This window comes from Ictidomys tridecemlineatus, chromosome 11 (assembly GCF_052094955.1).
Source record: "Ictidomys tridecemlineatus isolate mIctTri1 chromosome 11, mIctTri1.hap1, whole genome shotgun sequence".
Taxonomy (NCBI): domain Eukaryota; kingdom Metazoa; phylum Chordata; class Mammalia; order Rodentia; family Sciuridae; genus Ictidomys; species Ictidomys tridecemlineatus.
This window is the reverse complement of record NC_135487.1, coordinates 76,562,065-76,581,738: the sequence shown is the minus strand read 5'-3', so window position 1 is coordinate 76,581,738 and position 19,674 is coordinate 76,562,065. Positions and strand designations below refer to the sequence as shown.

General features: G+C 33.6%; 1 protein-coding gene across 5 annotated transcripts in view; it reads right to left on the bottom strand.

The window, feature by feature from the left end:
* Fnbp1l (formin binding protein 1 like) overlaps positions 1-19,674 on the bottom strand; it is a 117,734-nt gene that overhangs the window by 27,636 nt on the left and 70,424 nt on the right. For 3 of the 5 annotated variants that reach the window (XM_040289006.2, XM_040289008.2, XM_013359734.4), the window contains exons 3-7: positions 15,377-15,430; positions 13,843-13,990; positions 13,030-13,092; positions 4,441-4,545; positions 333-461 (exon numbers count right to left, since the gene is read on the bottom strand). In XM_040289006.2, coding sequence (XP_040144940.1) covers positions 333-461; positions 4,441-4,545; positions 13,030-13,092; positions 13,843-13,990; positions 15,377-15,430 — 499 coding nt within the window. Of the gene's footprint in view, positions 1-332; positions 462-4,440; positions 4,546-13,029; positions 13,093-13,842; positions 13,991-14,247; positions 14,485-15,376; positions 15,431-19,674 lie in introns of those variants that run through there. The other 2 variants (XM_078026762.1, XM_078026761.1) reach the window with 2 other exon arrangements.

The following is a 19,674-nucleotide window of genomic DNA, read 5'->3' as shown; positions in this document are numbered from 1 at the left end:
TATCTCAAAATGTCATTGTTTTGTGGACTATTTATAACACTAATAAGAAATGTATAGGAAAATTTATACTTTAAAAGTTAGGAAAAATTTACTTTTCAAATATGTAATCATAAAAAAATCTCTTATCACCATTTTTGGTGACTAGTAAATCTACAAACATACTAATCTTAAGTTTTGGGGCTGGGGATGTAGCTCAGTGGCTTACCTAGCCTCCATAAAACTATGGATTTGATCCCCAACACTCTGAAACATGTCCAAAAAAACCTTAAGTTTTACATTTTAAGTCTAACTCTTCAAACTGAAACAGTTAACTTCAAATAGCTAAAATTTACCTTGTATATCTGAGGAATCACTACGTAGAAATGCTTGTGTTGTTCTCCATTAAAGTTTTGTAACTGTGCTGCATATTCATTTTTATTCTCATCAGCCATATGTGTACGCAGGTTCAACTGTTGTTTAGCCTAAAGGTAAATTGGTCCCAATCAATTACCACCAACAATGAAATCATACAATTCACTTTTCTGAAAAATCATACTAAAATCAGATCATATATCTGTGGAGAAGTCAACACTTGATATCAAGATAATAACAAAGTGATCTCTTTCAAATTATTGATATAATTTAAAGGACATGCTTGCAGATTTTATAGTCCGAGTGGTCTCCTAATTGCAAAATCCTCCCTCTTCCTATTGTAATAGTCCTCTTCCCTTGCAATAATCCGTTCAAATGAAGTCTCTTCTTACAAAATCCACATAGAAAACATAAAATGACATAGTTTGAACCAGTATATTTTTAATCGGAAGAGCAAGAAAACAGGTTAATTTCAAAGTGTTTTGGACTATTAAAAAAGTTAAAAATAAAACAATCATTTCTTTATAATACACTTATATCCAATTAAAATATGAAACTAAAATCACAGCTGAAGTAAATAATGATTAAAATGTGTGTAGATTGTTTTTGTTTTTAAGGCAGGCCAGTTTCTCACACCTGCAATCCTAGCTACTCAAGACACTGAGGCAGGAGAATTGCAAGTTTAACCCAGTCTGGGCAACTTAGCAGGACCCCATCTCAAAAATAAAAACTTAAAGAGACCAAAAAAAAAGGGGGGGGGGGGGAAAGCTGGGGATGTAACTCAGAGGTAAAGCACTTGACTAGAATGTGTAAGGCCCTGCGGCCCTGCATTAATTTCTACAGGACAAATACACATAAAAGAAATACAAAAAGAGATTTCTGAATAATGTACTATTGAATAATGATTTTCATCTCAACAAAACCAAAGGTTCTTTAAATAATGCTTATGTAGGATATGATTTTGTTCTTGATTTCTTGTAAAAAGCCAAATTAATATTATCTACATTAATGAAAATATTAGAATATAAACAGGAATTGTTAATTCTAGACATACTGGGGGGTTATCTAAATTTCTCAACTGTTCTAAAATAACAGGGGGAAAAAAAGTAAGAATTGAGCTTAATTTTTTCTTTTCAGTTTTCTAAGGAGTGAATCATTTTACATGGGAGGGCTCTGTAAACTGTAGAGCACACTGTAAACATATCTCACTATTCTCATTCCAGATTCTACAGAGGTAGTCTCTGACCTTCTAATACTTGTGTATAGTTAGACCTTCTTCACTCAGAAACAAACTAACCTATGGAAATAACTTGAGATCTCAGATAAGCCCTTTATGAGTCACTTAATCCAAAATATACTTAAAAATTCCAATAAATAAGTATCATGGAGACTAAAAACTATAGCTCAAAGTGTTTCTATAAATTTGTTTTTTAATTCCAACATGGAACCCTAAGTACATATTCATTTGCTCCTTCCCCTTTCTCTTTTTACCACAAACCATGGTGAGACAGAGGATTCCAAATTCCCTACCCACACAACCTCATAGTTCTGTCAGGGAAATTCCTCCAGTTCTAAGTCACTAGCTATTATTCCTAAGATCTGGGACTGAGGCTCCAGCAGGTATACAGGAGAACAAGGCTAGGAGCTAAAACAAATAGACTCCCCACCCCCTGCTGCCACTTTAAAAAAAAAAATTTTTTTTGTAGTTGTAGATGAACAATACCTTTATTTTATTTGTTTTTATTTTTATGTGATGCTAAGGATCAAACCCACTGCCTCACATGTGCTAAGTGCTCTGCCACTGAGTTACAGCCCCAGCCCCCTATTTTTTTAATAATTAAAGAAACTGCAAATAAATGAGCATAAAAAAGGAAACTGCAAACACTGAAATTCTAAATTAGAGGCCAAACTAGTAGACATGTTGTATATAAATTTCAGGATGTTTGACTAATCACTGAAATTATCACTGTAGACAAAATGAAGAAGCTAAATGAAAGTGCATACAACAAGTAACTTTAAACTTGCCCAGTACATAAAAATTCAAGCAATATTGATAATGGGTCAATGGAGTTCTTAAGGAGTTAATGTCAAATGGCAAGAAGTCTCCCATGCATAAAAACAGTGCTTTTTCAGAGCTAGAGTTGTGGCTCAGAGGTAGAGTGCTCACCTAGCATGTGTGAGGCACTAGGTTCGATCCTCAGCACCACATGAAAGTAAAATAAAAATATTAGATCCACCTATAACTAAAAAATATTTAAAAAATAGTGCTTTTTCAATTTTTGTGGCTCATATTTTCAAGTAATGATAACATACTGATCAATTATGTGCATTACATAATTCTGGAATAGAAATTAATATAGATGATCAAAATCAGAATATGAAAACCGTAATAGCAGGATCAAATCTAATGATTAGTAAGAAGTACATATGAATTTAAAATACTAACAGTATAAGCTGTATCTAAGAAAAAGACATTCTTATCTGCACATGTAAAAAGATGGATGGATTTCAGATAACCATAAACTCAATTGGAGTCAATCCAAACAACATGGCTGCACAAGTCCATATGCATTTATGTTATATTAACATAAATTTAATGCTCAGACAAGGGAGGTTGTCAAATGCAGGATTGATCAGATCATTCAATTTCAGAAAACTACTTTATGTGAGATATTGATAAACTGAAAGGCATCCAAAGGAAAGTAATCATAATAAAAGGTACCTCAACACAACTTCGTATGTGGAATAGTTGAAGAAATGATTGTTCATCTACTATAAATATCTAAAAAGCTTTTATGAAAAAGATAGATTTGATATTTTTGTATAATATCTCAGAAACCTAAAACAGAGACATGAGTGGAGCCAGTACAAGGAAATGCTAAAGTAGAAAACCCAAGAGCAGACTTACCTGGAGACTGTACATTTCCAATGACAAGGTACTTACTATTATTAGACGTATAAGTTATTAAAAATAAGGTGGAAAATATAGAAACATCCTGAGTTATACTAGTAAGGCAATTGTAACCTAGAATTTATATGAATTTATGGGTTTTTGTTTTTGTTTTTTTAGTTGAAAAGAAAATGAAAGGTAGAAATAAATTGTTCCTCTTTTCCTTCTTCCTTTTTCTCTCTCTGTTTCTTTAGGAAATCAGAAACTTCAAAGGAGAAAATATATTAAAGGTGGTCCTTCAGTATACACGACAATATGAAGTAATGGCATTCATTTATATTTCAAAAATCCTAATATTTCAGTATTATCATTGTGTCAAATGTACTAAGATAAAAAGCATATAAGAATGGGGAAGGATGAGGCTGGGATTGTGGCTCAGCGGTAGAGTGCTCGCCTAACAAGTGTGAGGCCCTGGATTTGATCCTCAGCATCACATAAAAATAAATACATAAAGGTTTTGTGTCCAACTACAACTAAAAAATAAATATAAAAAAGAGAATGGGGAAGGGAGGGCTGGGATTGTGGCTCAATGATAAGAGCACTTGCCTCGCACATGTGAGGTACTGGGTTCAATCCTCAGCACCACATAAAAATAAATCAATAAACATACTGTGTCCATCTACAACTTAAAAAAAAAATGGGGAAAGCTTAGCAGCAGCAATTACAGGGCTAATTCTAACAACAAGTTATGCTATAAAACATCTGGCCCAGAAATCAGTAATAAGATGTTCAGTTTTCCAAAGTGAATCTACTTGGGAAAGCTACTATTATGTATTTCTGATAGTATTATCATGTTTTTTCTTCTTTTTCTTTATCATGAGTAGTTGGCAAAGAACACTACTCAACCCTTTTTACATACTCCATCAATATACCTCGGACTTTTATCCTGCTTAAGAATAGGACAGAAACTGAAACCCAGTAGCAATGTCTTTCCTCTGTAATTTGAATGCAGCAAAGACATTTTACTAAATTAACATATTACCTTATTACCTTCTCAGACCAATATGTATAATATTTACTTACTTTAGGTTCATATTTAGCATCTTTCTTGAGAAATTTCTAACACAGACACAAACAGTATGACTTCTTTATACAAAAGTATTATTTTGATGTTAAAGCTAGAGTGTATTATTTCTTACCTTTTCAACATCTGCCTTGGTTGCATTAGTATCATTATCCAATCTTTCATAGCTCTGTTGTGCTTTCTCTGCCTCTCTACATTCTCTTTCAAATTTCTTTTTACTCTATTAAAAAATAAATGAAATCAAAATTAACACTAAGAATATTAGATTTATCTCATTTAAGAAATAACTTTAAAATGTTGCCACTGTGTATTGTAGAAAAGAACCGCACACTAAAAGTAAAATTGTCCTTTATTATAACATGTGAGCCTTAAATATCAGACATTAATTATAGACTGTGAAGAAAAAAAATATAAGCATGATTCAGTTGGTATTTATTATATAACTCATCTCCTATCAATTAAAAAACCATGTATTTTATATATTTTTATTGTAAGCTCATCTTCAACAGATTCCTTTTTGGTTTGTTGTTTTTTGCTTTATTGGTTCATTTTGGTGTTTGCTTTCATGGTGGGACACTAACATAACTTGAGAAATAGAAGTGTACCTCCAAAGTGGCTTTGTGTTATGTCTGGTGTCCCAGCAATACTATCATCCCAGACCTAGATCTTCTAAAAATTTTTTATATAATTCAAAATTACTAAAACTTTGTAAAAGCTATTCACAACTAAGCTATGTAATATATACAATTTGCTTAGTTTTCAAAGCATATAGCTTCAATTTAACCTGATGCTTCCCCCAGTTGATTAAGTCTCAACAGTTAATTCTAACACATTAAGATTCCTATTCATTTTATTCTCTTATTAAATATCTCCCAAAGGTTTCCAAACTGCTTGAACTGGTTGTCAGCTAGGACTAACACATAGTTGCTTCCTTGGGATTTCCCTCCCCATATCTTCTGTATTCCCTGCACCTCTCTCTTATCCTGATCTCCTAAGTTCCATGCTTTCTCCTTTCTAGAATCATTTCCTCATTTACTAGAGTACATTCAGCAAAAGTTTCCTGGAAATGTTTATGAGAGATAATTTTTCGAGTTTCCATAACTAAAAATGCCTTTATCATTACTTTTAAATGATAAAATAAGGCTAAACTCTTTCTTAGAAACTGTTTTCTTTCAGAAATGTAGAAGAACTACTCCACTATTTTCTGGTTTCCTGCGTGACTATCTAATCCCATTCTGGTTCCTAATTAATAATAATAATAATCATAATTTTTTTTGTCTGATGAGTGGGATTTTCTTCTCCTTATGTTCTGATATTTTGTGAAGATAGGTTTCGACATTGACCCATTGTGCTGGGCAGCTAGGAAATCCTAAAAATCATGTATCTCAGATTGGGGATATAGGCTCAGTTGGTAGAGTACTTCCCTTGCATTCACAAGGCCCTGGGTTCAATCCCCAACACAAACAAACAAATAAACAAACAAACAAACAATAGAATATTTTTTAGAAAATCATGTCTATCAATTTGGAGAACATTTTCTTGACTTATTTTTGCCCATTTTCTGTGTTTTTTTTTCTAGATAAATCCTCTAAATGTATTATATTTTCTTCTACATTTTAACCCTCTACCATTCTGCTTTATTTTCTGAGAGAGATTTCTTCAGTCTTACCTGTAGTTCTTCCTACAGGGTTTTGCACATCTTTGCTATCATAAAGTTATTTTTTTAATTTTAATGAGTTCCTTTTTTAATAGTACTTTGTCTTTATTTCATGAATGCAATGGGAGTGCAGGGGTTAGCAGAGATTGAACTAAGGGGTGTTCAGCCACTGAGCTACATCCCAGCCCTTTTTATTGTTTGAGATAGGATCTCACTAAGTTGCCCAGGCTGACCTGGAACTTGGGATCCTCTTGCCTCAACCTCCTGAATTACTGTAATTACAGGCACATATAACCGTGGCCGACTTCCTTATCTGTTTTAAGTATTTTAATTTTCACTTCCTTTCATAGTCACCGTTTCTTCTAAGTTCTTTTTCCTACAGAGTTTGGGTCTCTGATGTACACTTTGGCTATTTCCTTTAAATGCCTGGGGATTTTTGGCTATATGCTTCTTTTTAAAAAGCCAACTGAAAGTTCTACACAGATGGTCTTTCCCACTACGGTAAAATAGTCAGGTAGTTTCCTTAGGAAAAACCTGATATCAATATCAGTAAGTTTTTGTTTTAGTTTTTCCCCTCTAGCTGGTTGATTCTCCAGAGAAGGCCTCTTCCAATTTCTTGCCTGAAAAATAAATGCCTTGCTTAATTGTATTCTGAGGTACTCAAAAGAAAGCAAGAAATCTCACCATTTTGTATTGACCTAATCTACTTTGTAGAACCACTTAAATGTTTTGTTTTGGAGTCTATGGATCCCAAAACATTATAAACAGTGAAAACTTGAATCCCAAACCTCATGACTACAAGATCAAAGGGTTTAAATTTCTCACAGAATACTTCCCCTCCTTTGATTTTCAGAGATAAGTTTTTTCTTAGTTAGTGGGCAGAGATCTTTTTAGACCATCTTTCACTAATCCTTTCACAAGTCCTTCAGAAGTTCAAATCCCCTTCCTGCCTTTACTTTGCAGTACTAGTGTTGAACCCAGGAGTGCTTACCACTGAGCTATATTCCCAACCTTTATTATTTTTTTGAGACAGAGTCTCACTAAATTGCTAAGTCTGACCCCAAATTTGTGGCCCTTCTGTCTCAGCCTTTACAGGGGTGTGCCCCCACACCTGGCAGAGATTCCCCTTTCTTAAAACACAATTTTTAAAAATGACTATTAGATCTAGGAATTTGTAGCTAAAAGGTTTCATACTTGGCTCAGTTTGACATAGTTTAAAACATGACATAACCTATAATTTACATCAAATTAATATGTTCCAAAAATTTTTACAAAATTCTTTAAATGTAGGCCTTAGTTAGTGTTTTGATTAGTATGAGACCCCCAAATGATATACCTACAATTTATCCAAAGCACATAAAAACATCTGGTTGTGCACAATAAGCAGAATGTCACTTCTCTATGAAAACTGATTAAATTTCCATATTTAATTCTCTGAAATTCAGTTCGGAGCTGTTTTTCCAAATTGAGTAACTATGGCCTACTAAATTTTGGTGCAAACTGAGGTTACTGGTATACAAAAGGTTTTTTTTTATATTAAGTGTCTTATCTGTGGAAAAATATATAATATTTCTTACAACATCAAAACATTCACTAGTACAACCATAGTATTAAAAATACCTTCCCTGAAAGGTAGTATATCATAATATAGGACCGTACTCCAGAAAAGATTGTTCATTACATTTTGTGACAGACTTAAAACAGTCACTTCTACTCCTCTACCCTGACAGAAAGTACATTCCAATACAAAGGTCAAAAATAGCTGTCCTTCTATCCCAGTCTCCCCACTGCTAAGGCATGGACATGTAAATTAATCTTGTCAAAGGCACCCAAGAGGAAGTGTGCTGGGGGTTTTCTAGAGGTTTTACTTCCCTGACAAAAAAGGGGCAGTTGGAAAAAAAAAAAATGCTCCCTTTCTCATGTCTCTGGGTGCACATTCAAAGAGAATATGGTGTTTGGTTGCTTAAATCAACTGTTGACCATAAAGGAACAAGGCTGAAGAGTCCATGTGGTTAAGATGACAAAGTGGACAGACAGGGAGGACATGCAGCCTTGGTTACAATATGAACTACTGACCAACTCTGGAACTGCTCCATAAACGTGTATTCTCTCTTATTAGAAGCCGCCTAAATGATGGACTTGGCATCTCTGAAACTTTATTTTCTTAATCTCTAACCTTATTCCTTCAAGATGTTCTCACGGGCTACTCTCTTCTGTCCTTTCTTAAATTCCAATGCTGCCTATTTTGTTTCTTCCAGGGTCAACAATTGCTTTTTAATTTTTTCCCCTCAATTTTCAATATTGTCAGTAATTCAACCTATTTTCCCCAGTTCTTTTTGTCTCTTGATTATATCAAATAGGTTAGAAATTCTACAACTTCATTTTCTTAACTAAACAGAAAGATCCAGAAATAGAAAACAGAACATACTATACTTGGTGCTATGTATTAAACAAATTATAATTTCTCCGTTTCCTTTACTGGACTGAAGGTTCCACAAAAATAAGAACCATGCCATAGCCACTTTTGCTCATCCAAAACCTTGTACAAGTAACGGATGTCTGATAAACACAAGGAGGGTTAAAATCACTTTTATATAGTATATTCCTAAAAAAATAATAAAATAATAATAATAATCAAATTTAAAGAATGCCTTGAAGATATCTCTCCTATACTTTTTATGCGTCTTTCATATTTATGACCTCTATAACCTTGTCTTAAAGGCAAGTCAGCAAATATTATCAACAATGATTTATGCTAACACAACTTTTTAAAGGATCCAATATCCACTGAGTGTAGGAGTCTATTATACATACACACACATTCATTAGGTAGCATTACACTAAGGATGCTAGTAAAAGGAGTTTAAAATTTAATCAATGAAAACACTCCCTAAACGTCTTGCTGAAGGCAATCAGGAAGAAAATCAAAACAAAAATGAAAATAGACTACTAATATATCTAAGAATTCTCAATCAGCACTGTTGATAGATTTTTTTGTTATCAGTGACAGTTACATGGTAGAAATTAATGTAAGCTTTGAAAGTGCATTTTTAAAAGCAAAAGAAAGGGGCTATGGCTGTAGCTCAACAGTAAAGTGCCTGCTAATAAGCATGAGGCCCTGGATTCAACCTATAGCACTACAAAAACAAACCAAAAACCATAAAAGGAAAGAAAAACAGAACATACCACAAATATACACATGAATTTTTAAAATCTTGATCTTAAAGTCCTTTTTCTAACAACCACAGACAAAACAGATTAACTTAATATGATGAACTTCCTTCGGCATAATTCTCAAATATAGCATTCATCATAAAAATATGCTGGTAAAGATTAAACTGCTTGATAACTTGAAGGATCAAATAAAATATGCTATAAAACATCATTTAATACTGTACTGTAAGTCAGCTATAGTGTTTCATGTAGACATCTTGTTTTTCAAATTACTGTAAATCAGAAACCTTAAGAAAAACCACATTAGTGAGTACCTTGGAAAAATTTATAAATTATTATGCTTTCATAATTTTTCCCTTAAAGTATCTTTCCCCCATAATATGATATTTACTTATCAGTAGCCCAATATTAAGAGCATTTACAGAATCACTTAACTGAAAGAAACACTCACATAATTTAGTTTACTCTCTTCATTTTTTCATATGTTAAAAATAAGTTAAAACCTAAACAGACCAATAACAATAGAGGAAATAGAAGAAACCATCAAAAGACTACCAACTAAGAAAAGCTGAGGACCGGATGGGTATACAGCAGAGTTTTACAAAACCTTTAAAGAGGAACTAACACCAATACTTTTCAAGCTATTTCAGGAAATAGAAAAAGAGGGAGAACTTCCAAATACATTCTACGAGGCCAACATCACCTGATGTCCAAACCAGACAAAGACACTTCAAAGAAAGAAAACTACAGACCAATATCTCTAATGAATCTAGATGCAAAAATCCTCAATAAAATTCTGGCGAATCGGATTCAAAAACATATCAAAAAAATTATACACCATGATCAAGTAGGATTCATCTCTGGGATGCAAGGCTGGTTTAATATACGGAAATCAATAAATGTGATTCACCACATCAATAGACTTAAAAATAAGAACCAAATGATCATCTCGATAGATGCAGAAAAAGCATTTGACAAAGTACAGCATCCCTTTATGTTTAAAACTCTAGAAAAATTAGGGATAACAGGGTCATACCTCAACATTGTAAAAGCAATCTACGACAAGCCACAGGCCAGCATCATTCTGAATGGAGAAAAATTGAAGGCATTCCCTCTAAGATCTGGAACAAGACAGGGATGCCCTCTCTCACCACTGCTGTTCAACATAGTCCTCGAAACACTGGCCAGAGCAATTAGACAGACGAAAGAAATTAAAGGCATAAAAATAGGAAAAGAAGAACTTAAATTATCACTATTTGCAGATGACATGATTCTATACCTAGCAGACCCAAAAGGGTCTACAAAGAAACTATTAGAGCTAATAAATGAATTCAGCAAAGTGGCAGGATATAAGATCAACACGCATAAATCAAATGCATTCCTGTATATCAGCGACAAATCCTCTGAAACGGAAATGAGGACAACTACTCCATTCACAATATCCCCCCAAAAAATAAAATACTTGGGAATCAACCTAACAAAAGAGGTGAAAGACTTATACAATGAAAACTACAGAACCCTAAAGAGAGATACTGAAGAAGACCTTAGAAGATGGAAAAATATACCCTGTTCATGGATAGGCATAACTAACATCATCAAAATGGCGATATTACCAAAAGTCCTCTATAAGTTCAATGCAATGCCAATCAAAATCCCAACAGCATTTCTTGTAGAATTAGATAAAACAATCATGAAATTCATATGGAATAATAAAAGACCCAGAATAGAAAAACAATGCTAAGCAGGAAGTGTGAATCAGGCGGTATAGCAATACCAGACTTCAAACTATACTACAGAGCAATAGTAACAAAAACAGCATGGTACTGGTACCAAAATAGGCGGGTGGACCAATGGTACAGAATAGAGGACACAGTAACCAATCCACAAAACTACAACTATCTTATATTTGATAAAGGGGCTAAAAGCATGCAATGGAGGAAGGATAGCATCTTCAACAAATGGTGCTGGGAAAACTGGAAATCCATTTGCATCAAAATGAATCTGAATCCCTTTCTCTCGCCATGCACAAAAGTTAACTCAAAATGGATCAAGGAGCTTGATATTAAATCAGAGACATGGCATCTGATAGAAGAAAAAGTTGGTTATGATCTACATACTGTGGGGTCGGGCTCCAAATTCCTCAATAGGACACCCATAGCGCAAGAGTTAACAACTAGAATCAACAAATGGGACTTACTCAAACTGAAAAGTTTTTTCTCAGCAAAAGAAACAATAAGAGAGATAAACAGGGAGCCTACATCCTGGGAACAAATCTTTACTCCACACACTTCAGATAGAGCCCTAATATCCAGAGTATTCAAAGAACTAAAAAAATTAGACAATAAGATAACAAATAACCCAATCAATAAATGGGCCAAGGACCTGAACAGACACTTCTCAGAGGAGGACATACAATCAATCAATAAGTACATGAAAAAATGCTCACCATTGCTAGCAGTCAGAGAAATGCAAATCAAAACCACCCTAAGATATCATCTCACTCCAGTAAGATTGGCAGCCATCATGAAGTCCAACAACAACAAGTGCTGGAGAGGATGCGGGGGAAAAGGGTACACTTGTTCATTGTTGATGGGACTGCAAATTGGTGCAGCCAATTTGGAAAGCAGTATGGAGATTTCTTGGTAAGCTGGGAATGGAACCACCATTTGACCCAGCTATTCCCCTTCTCGGTCTATTCCCTAAAGACCTAATAAGAGCATGCTACAGGGACACTGCTACATTGATGTTCATAGCAGCACAATTCACGATAGCAAGATTGTGGAACCAACCTAGATGCCCTTCAATAGATGAATGGATAAAAAAAAATGTGGCATTTATACACAATGGAGTATTACTCTGCATTAAAAAATGACAAAATCATAGAATTTGGAGGGAAATGGATGGCATTAAAGCAGATTATGCTAAGTGAAGCTAGCCAATCTTTAAAAAACAAATGCCAAATGACTCCTTTGATATAAGGGGAGTAACCAAGGACAGGGTAGGGACAAAGAGCTTGAGAAGATGATTAACATTAAACAGGGATGAGAGGTGGGAGGGAAAGGGAGTGAGAAGGGAAATCGCATGGAAATGGAAGGTGATCCTCAGGGTTATACAAAATTACATATAAGAGGAAAGGAGGGGTAAAACAAGATAATACAAGTGGAAGAAACGATATACAGTAGAGGGGGTAGAGAGAGAAAAGGGGAGGGTAGGGGAGGGGAGGGAAGGGGGGATAGTAGAGAATAGGATAGTCAGCAGAATACATCAGTCACTAGAACAGCAATATGTAAATCAATGGAAGGGTAACTGATGTGATACAGCAATCTGTATACGGGGTAAAATTGGGAGTTCATAACCCACTTGAATCAAACTGTGAAATATGATATATTAAGAACTATGTAATGTTTTGAATGACCAACAATAAAAAAAATAATAATAATAATAAAATAAGTTAAGAGATTGCTGAAGGCAATCGGGAAGAAAATGTGCTAAAAAAAAAAAAAAAAAGGTGGAACCAGAGTCTTCGTTCCCTCAGTCTCAGTCAACCGGTCTTCTGAGATCTAGCACTACTTCTCTACTTCTTCTACCTTTATTAATATTTTATAGTAAATACACAAAGTCCAGGCAAATCTCCCAAAATATTTACAATGATATGAAGATTACAGTTTATACAAAACAGAGAATCACATATAGGAAAAAAAGACAAAATGATCTCACATCCTCATTTATACTTTATTGGCTACTGTTCAACAAAATAAACAAATTATGAGTGATGCATTGAGAAATATTAAACTCAAATAGATGTAAAAATCTAACAGACATTAGGGGTAATCTAGTCTACAAAATTTTAACAATTAAAACAGTGAAACTCACATTATCCATCTGTTTCCAACACATGTCAAGGTATTGCTGAGCTTTTCGTCCTTCTTGGAGATGCTAAAGATTATAAACACACCAAAAAAACAAAGAAACAAAAATAATTACTTTTAAATACCAAATAAATTCCATTGTGCCCAAAAGGCTTTTTAACTTTATTTCCCCCCCAAGGTACTAATTACATAACTTTATCAAGACTTATGAAGAGAGTAAAGAAAAACTCTCTAAAATGTACTTTATAGGATATTATTTCAACACTTAAATACAACCTTTAAAATACACATAATATCTAGAAAAATAATGATTGTCTTCAATAGGAGTAGACAAAGGTTTTTTATAAAAAGTCAGACAATATTTTAGGTTTCCAAGCCACATGGTATCTTCTAAAATACTTAACTCTGCCAATGTGTACAAAAGTGGCCACAGACAATTTGAATTGACTATGAATTAGTCTATTCCAATGAAACTTTACGAATGCTGAAATTTAAATGTGATGAAGTTTTCAGATGCTACAAAATATTTATTCTAATTCTTTATTAACCATCTGAAGATACAAAAACCATTCTTAGCTTGTGGAAACTAGAAAACAAAAATAGATGGTAGGCTAATTTTTTTCCATGGACTATCATTTGCTAAATCTTAGTCTTAATTCCAAAAGGATCATAAATGAGCAAGAATAACTTGCAATAATTTTTAGCTACAAGAAATTTAACAGAAAACCAGTTTATGCTGAAAACGGGTTTTTTGAAAAACAAAACATTTCTATAAAAATATTTCATAAAACTATTATAATTGGATAAAAATAATTACCATCTTTCTTTCAGTTTTCAGATCGTGAGCATATCTCATTAATTCACCATAAACTCGGTGCGCCATTTCTTCTGCTACTACCTCTCGCTGTCCTGCATAGTCATTTAACTCATTAAGGATATTAAAAAAGGCTATGCACGAGGTAAACCTGGCAAAAACATATTAAAAGTGGTGAATATATTTTTACTTGCACTATAAATGTTTTTTTGTATGGTACAGATTGAGCCTAACACTTGATAAATTTTAACATATTCAACCTAAACTGAAGTTACTAGTTCTAAAATTAACTCCATATGGAATGAATCCTGCATTAAGCTCAAGTTGTACAATTTTTTTATATCTTCAAGTAGCCTTTAATTTATAAATAAAGGGATATTTGGGATCAAAAAATAATAAGAATACTACCTGCAGACTCTTTTGGCATACTGGAATCTCTTTAGGTTGTCAACTGACTGGCCTGAGCTTGGGAATGAACTTGGTTGGATTCCTAGGCTTGGCAGCTGAACCTGTTGCAGAGATGATGCACTTGCTCTCGAGGACAGAACCTGCCAATCATACCACTCAAATGCATCTCGATGGCTGATCTATAGAACAACTTTGCTAGCAGCTCTGGAGACAGCTGCCTGTATGCCTGCCCACATCCTGAATGGAAGTGAAGAGCCATTTGGTTGGCATCAAAGAGGGGTAGAAGGGTCAAAAATAAGGGTAAGAATGTGTGTGGAGGGAAGGAGAGAAACAAAGAGAACCACTATTAAAAAGCATACATCTACTTTGAAGGAGTATTCTCTTATTGATGAAAGATGACTGCTCAGACAGGGCTCTGTTAACAGCAAATCTGAGAATCCTAATAAGTGACAACTTGACACAAAGTTGTTAAGTTCTAATCTTTTTGTTTCCACATTTTGTAGCCACATTTTTGACCAAAAGCTAAAAAAATTTTCAGGGTTCAAAAATTACCCTTAAAATCTCATCCCTTTCCTTATACCTTTAAACCAACAAGCTAAATTGTATTACTACCTATAAGAGTAAAAGGAAGGATCTAAAAGCTGACAGCTACAAAATAAGGTAGGGGGAAAATACATTTTTTAAAAAAAAAAAACCCTCTCTCTTCTGGAGACTATATCATTCAAGTGGAGCCCTAATTCAGTTTACCTGGAAATCTTCTTAAACTATAGTGGAAAACTGTTGATCAAGCCCACTAAAGTATTTACCCATATAGGAGAAATAGTAGTTTCCCCTTTCATGAACACTGATTTTCTTATTAAAATAAAACCTTATTAAAAAATATTTTTAGTTGAAGATGTTCACAATACCTTTATGCTGTTTATTTAGTTGGTTGTTTTTGTTTTGTTTTTTAAATATGGTGCTAGGGAATGAACCCAGTGCCTCATGCATGCTAGGCAAGCACTATACCACTGAGCAACAACCCCAGCCCCTAACAAACTTTTAAAATAATAACAGCATTTTTAATAAATAATAAAAACAAGTTGTTTTTTATTTTTAATGTGCATTAATTAACTGGTATATGATTTACCTTGGCTCTTCATCTTTGGATGACCGTTTGGGACAATACTTCTTAACCAGATTTCTATAGGGGGAAGATTTTTAAAAATTTAAAAACAATATAGTTGTTGAAATTAAAATACTTTAGAAGTCTCCCAATTTCATGATACAAACCAATGAAACCAGTAATATGATCATCTACTATCAAACATAATAATGGGATCTTACTTACATTTCGCTCTTATAATACTGATAACTGTAGAAAGGAAGCTCATTTCTGTTTTATATGAGTATAAAAATAACAATTTGATTATGTTATCAAATAACAGAAAAGAAACATTATCACTCTTTTGTTTTGCAAATCAGGGATTTCAACACTAAGGTAAAAAGCAGATGTTTACTCTTAACTCCACAACTAAACTTTTATATGAAAATCATTCTGTGACCCCTTAACTGGCAAAATAATTCATTACACTGTGACTTGTAACTATCTCTTCTTGCATCTATATCTGTTCACAACATTCTTAACTAAAATGCTACCTTATTTCATCTTTATGAAATCAGAGGCAGACGAGCACATGGACGCTGGAGCCAGACAGGACTATGTGGATTTGAATCCTGGCTATTTTCCATAGTGTACATATGATCTTGGGCAATTTATTTCTCTATGCCCTGGTTTCCTAAAAATGTTGTCAACAGTACCTACTTCATAGATTTATGAGAATTAAATGAGATAAGGTATTTATTACAGTACTTTATACCATGTTTCTAAAATGTGGTACATGAGCTATTGAGTGTACACAGATTCTTTGGAGAGTAATTTTATGCCTGTTGAATCTAATAACAATAATAATAAAAAGTTAGAGCCTATATTTTATATGTCTCTTTTTGTGTCATTTTCCTAGTATTTAATTTTTATTGTATTTTATATAAGCGTAAGAACACAAATGTATTGGGAACTAAAAATAAATTGGTCCATTATCACCAATAACTTGAGAAGCACTACTTTAAACCATAAGCATTTTAAAAATAAATGGCCCTAACATTTCTCAAATAAATACTAAAAGTTATCACTGTCTTAATTACTTTCAGATTTGTACCACTGCATCCCACTTATTCAATTCAGTTTATTCATTCCACAATTGGTACCATGCAATTGTGGTACATCAGAAATCAAAGTTTACCCATATGAAAGATATTCTTTTGAAGGAAAATAGGTTTATACTAATAACAATATATAGCATGATAAGGGCAATGGTAAAGGTATAGAAAGGGTACTATGACAGAAAAGGAAGACCTACACCCAAACAGGGGTAGGTTAAAAAAAAAAAACAGATAAGACACTGAGTTCAGATCATCATATATTGAGCTCCTGCCGTCAAGAAACCCACCACTTCGTTAGTTGTAAAGTAAGACACAGGATTAAATTTACAGTTATTAGACTTATGAGTATTTTTTTCAAAAAGCTTTGTTAATATTAAAAAATTCCTCCATTAGTACAAATATAACTTATAATTAACTGTATAGGTACATATTCATTTTTCACACATAAGCAATAAAAAGTTCAGCAATCACTGGCCTAGAGAAATGAAATAATACATACACACACACACACACACACACACACACACACACACACACACACTTACTTACTCATATAGCATTACATGGTGAGAACAATAAAGGGATGTGCAGAGGGGCTTCCCCAGAAAGAAAACTAAAATTTCTGATTCTTTGACTAAGCCTAAAGAGATGAACAAGAATTGGGGAACTGGAAAACCCTAGGGGAATTCTAAACAGAGAAAATCTAAGGAGCAGAGGCAAGGAAACAAGGGTGTGGTGCAGCAGGCGGGCATGACATTTATTTAAAACTACCAGTAGGTTTAATATTGGTGGAACATCAAATATAAGCCAGAGAACAACAAGCAGGGGTGTTAGAAAGATAGATGAGGACAAAGCAAAGGCCCTCTAACTAAGTACTCCTAACCAGTGGTTCTTAATTATGGTTACCTAAAACACCCTAAAAAAAAAATCACTATTGTGGATGAATTAATTTCATAACTTACCCAGACATCACAAAGCTACTATACATTATTTCAGGCATTAAGCTAACCAAAAGGAAAATTAGTAATTGTGCATGATAGTCCTTTTTAAAAGGGAACTCAAAAGGGAAGATGAGAAGAAAATAATGACTATAAGAGTTAATTAGGAAAATCCACAGGGAAATAGATTAATGGTTGCCCATGCCTGGAGAAGGAGGAAACAATTGCTAATGGATACGAGGCTTCTTCTGGGGACGAGTAAAATGTTCTAAAATTAAATAGTGATGGTGATTACGTAACTATATCATATACTTTAAAAAACAACACGTTGTACATTCTTAAAGGATAAATTTTATGATATGTGAAATACAGCTGCTATAAAAGAAGGAATGGCTATTAGACAGACTGTCCATCTGCCACAGTGATCTCAAATTCAGTAAGTCTAAAACAGAATTTATCTTCTTTTATAAAACTTATAATTTTCTCATATTAATGGAACTACCATCCACCTATAGTAGACATTTAAGTAAAAAATGAGATAATCATCCTATACTTCCTCAAGTTTCTCCCATTTTAAGTTGTTCAAGTCCTATAAATTCTATTTCCTAATCAACTTTTTAAAAATAGCTTTTGTAATAAAAAGGGAAAACAATACACAAAGATAAGTTTCTTCTTTTCACCTTTTTATTCCTTTGGATACAGCTGCATGAGGATGAGATGCTTAAAGCTACTGCAATATCTCACAGAGATAAAGAGGGAGACAACCAAGGGATTCATGAAAATGTCCTGTCATCTTAAAGCTCTATAAAACCCTCTACTTCCAAACTTCTTGTTATGTGAGAAGCTTAATACCTGCAGTTGAATACTTTTTACTGACACTAAAGAACTGTTTAGTAAAAATGATCAAAACAGAAATGGAGTAAAAACTGGAAGTCTAAATAAATTTCTGGGTTCAAGATCCAGGTGTGAAAGACAACATCTATGAAGACCATAAAAACAAGAGCTACCATCTATTATTTGTCAATCTTTATACTAAACACTATAGGCCCCCTGCCTTTTTTTTTTTTTTTTTTTTTGAAACCCTGTGGCACTCTACCACTGAGCTACATCCCAAGGCCTTCCCTTTTTTTTAGGTTTTTTTTTTTTTTTTTTTTTGAGATAGATTGCCTCAAACTTGTTATTTTCTTGCCTCAGCCCCCCAACTTACTGGGATTACAAGGATGCACCACCACACTTGACCACTTTGTATATTATGTTTATAACAATCATAAGCAGGTATTATTAGCCCTACTTTACAGGATTTAGGACACATTAACTTACCCTTGATCACATAGCTAGTAAGAGGCAAAGTCAAAACCCACCTGAAATCTGATTCTAAAATCTGAAGATAGTTAATATAATGAATGTGAATGATGCAATTCAAGAAATTCAAAATTAAAAGGTGGCTAAAGATTATCTAGGAACACAAATATAATAGGGAAGGAAGGAGAACTGAGAGAAGATCAATAAGTATGAGCAGTCAGGGAGAAATGAACACACTATGGCCCACTACCTATGTTTGTAAATAAAATTTTACTGGAACAAACCACTCTTGTTCATGTAGTTAAGTATTGTCTATGGCTGATTTTGTACTATAGTAACAGGGCTGAAAGACAACAGAATTCAGTAATTATGACACAGAGCCCAGAAAACCTTTAGGTATTTTAATACTTATATAAGTATTTAATACTTATATAAGTATTTTAATACTTATTGTATGGTACTTAATAAAAAATGAAAGATTGCCAAGCATTGAAATAGTAACTCAGAAACCCTAAGAGAAATCTTCATTGAAGACAAAGGATTTCTTTTTAAAAAAAAGAAGTTTTAAGGGGGCTTAGGGATGTAACTCAGTGGTGGAGTACATGCCTAGTATATGCGAGGCCATGGGTTCCATCCCCAGCACAGGAATAAACAGCTCTCAGAAGACACTTGATTCATCAAAGAATATCCACAGAATCTAGCAATTACCAGGTAACTAATTAACTTAGCATCATCTTACAGTCTTCAACCCATAAATGGGTTGGTTTCTAGAAATTACTTTTAAAGTCAATGGTTCTAAAGCACAAATTCACAAATTCCTTTAAATGAAAACAAGTCAACCTTTGGCAAACAATATTTCAAAGAATGAAGTTTCAAACTTCAACAGTATGTTTGTATGTCAACATTTTAAACATTTAAAAAAAACATCCAGGCTGCAGTGGACATTTGTTTTACTTATCTACATCGATTCTCTTCTTTCTTTTGT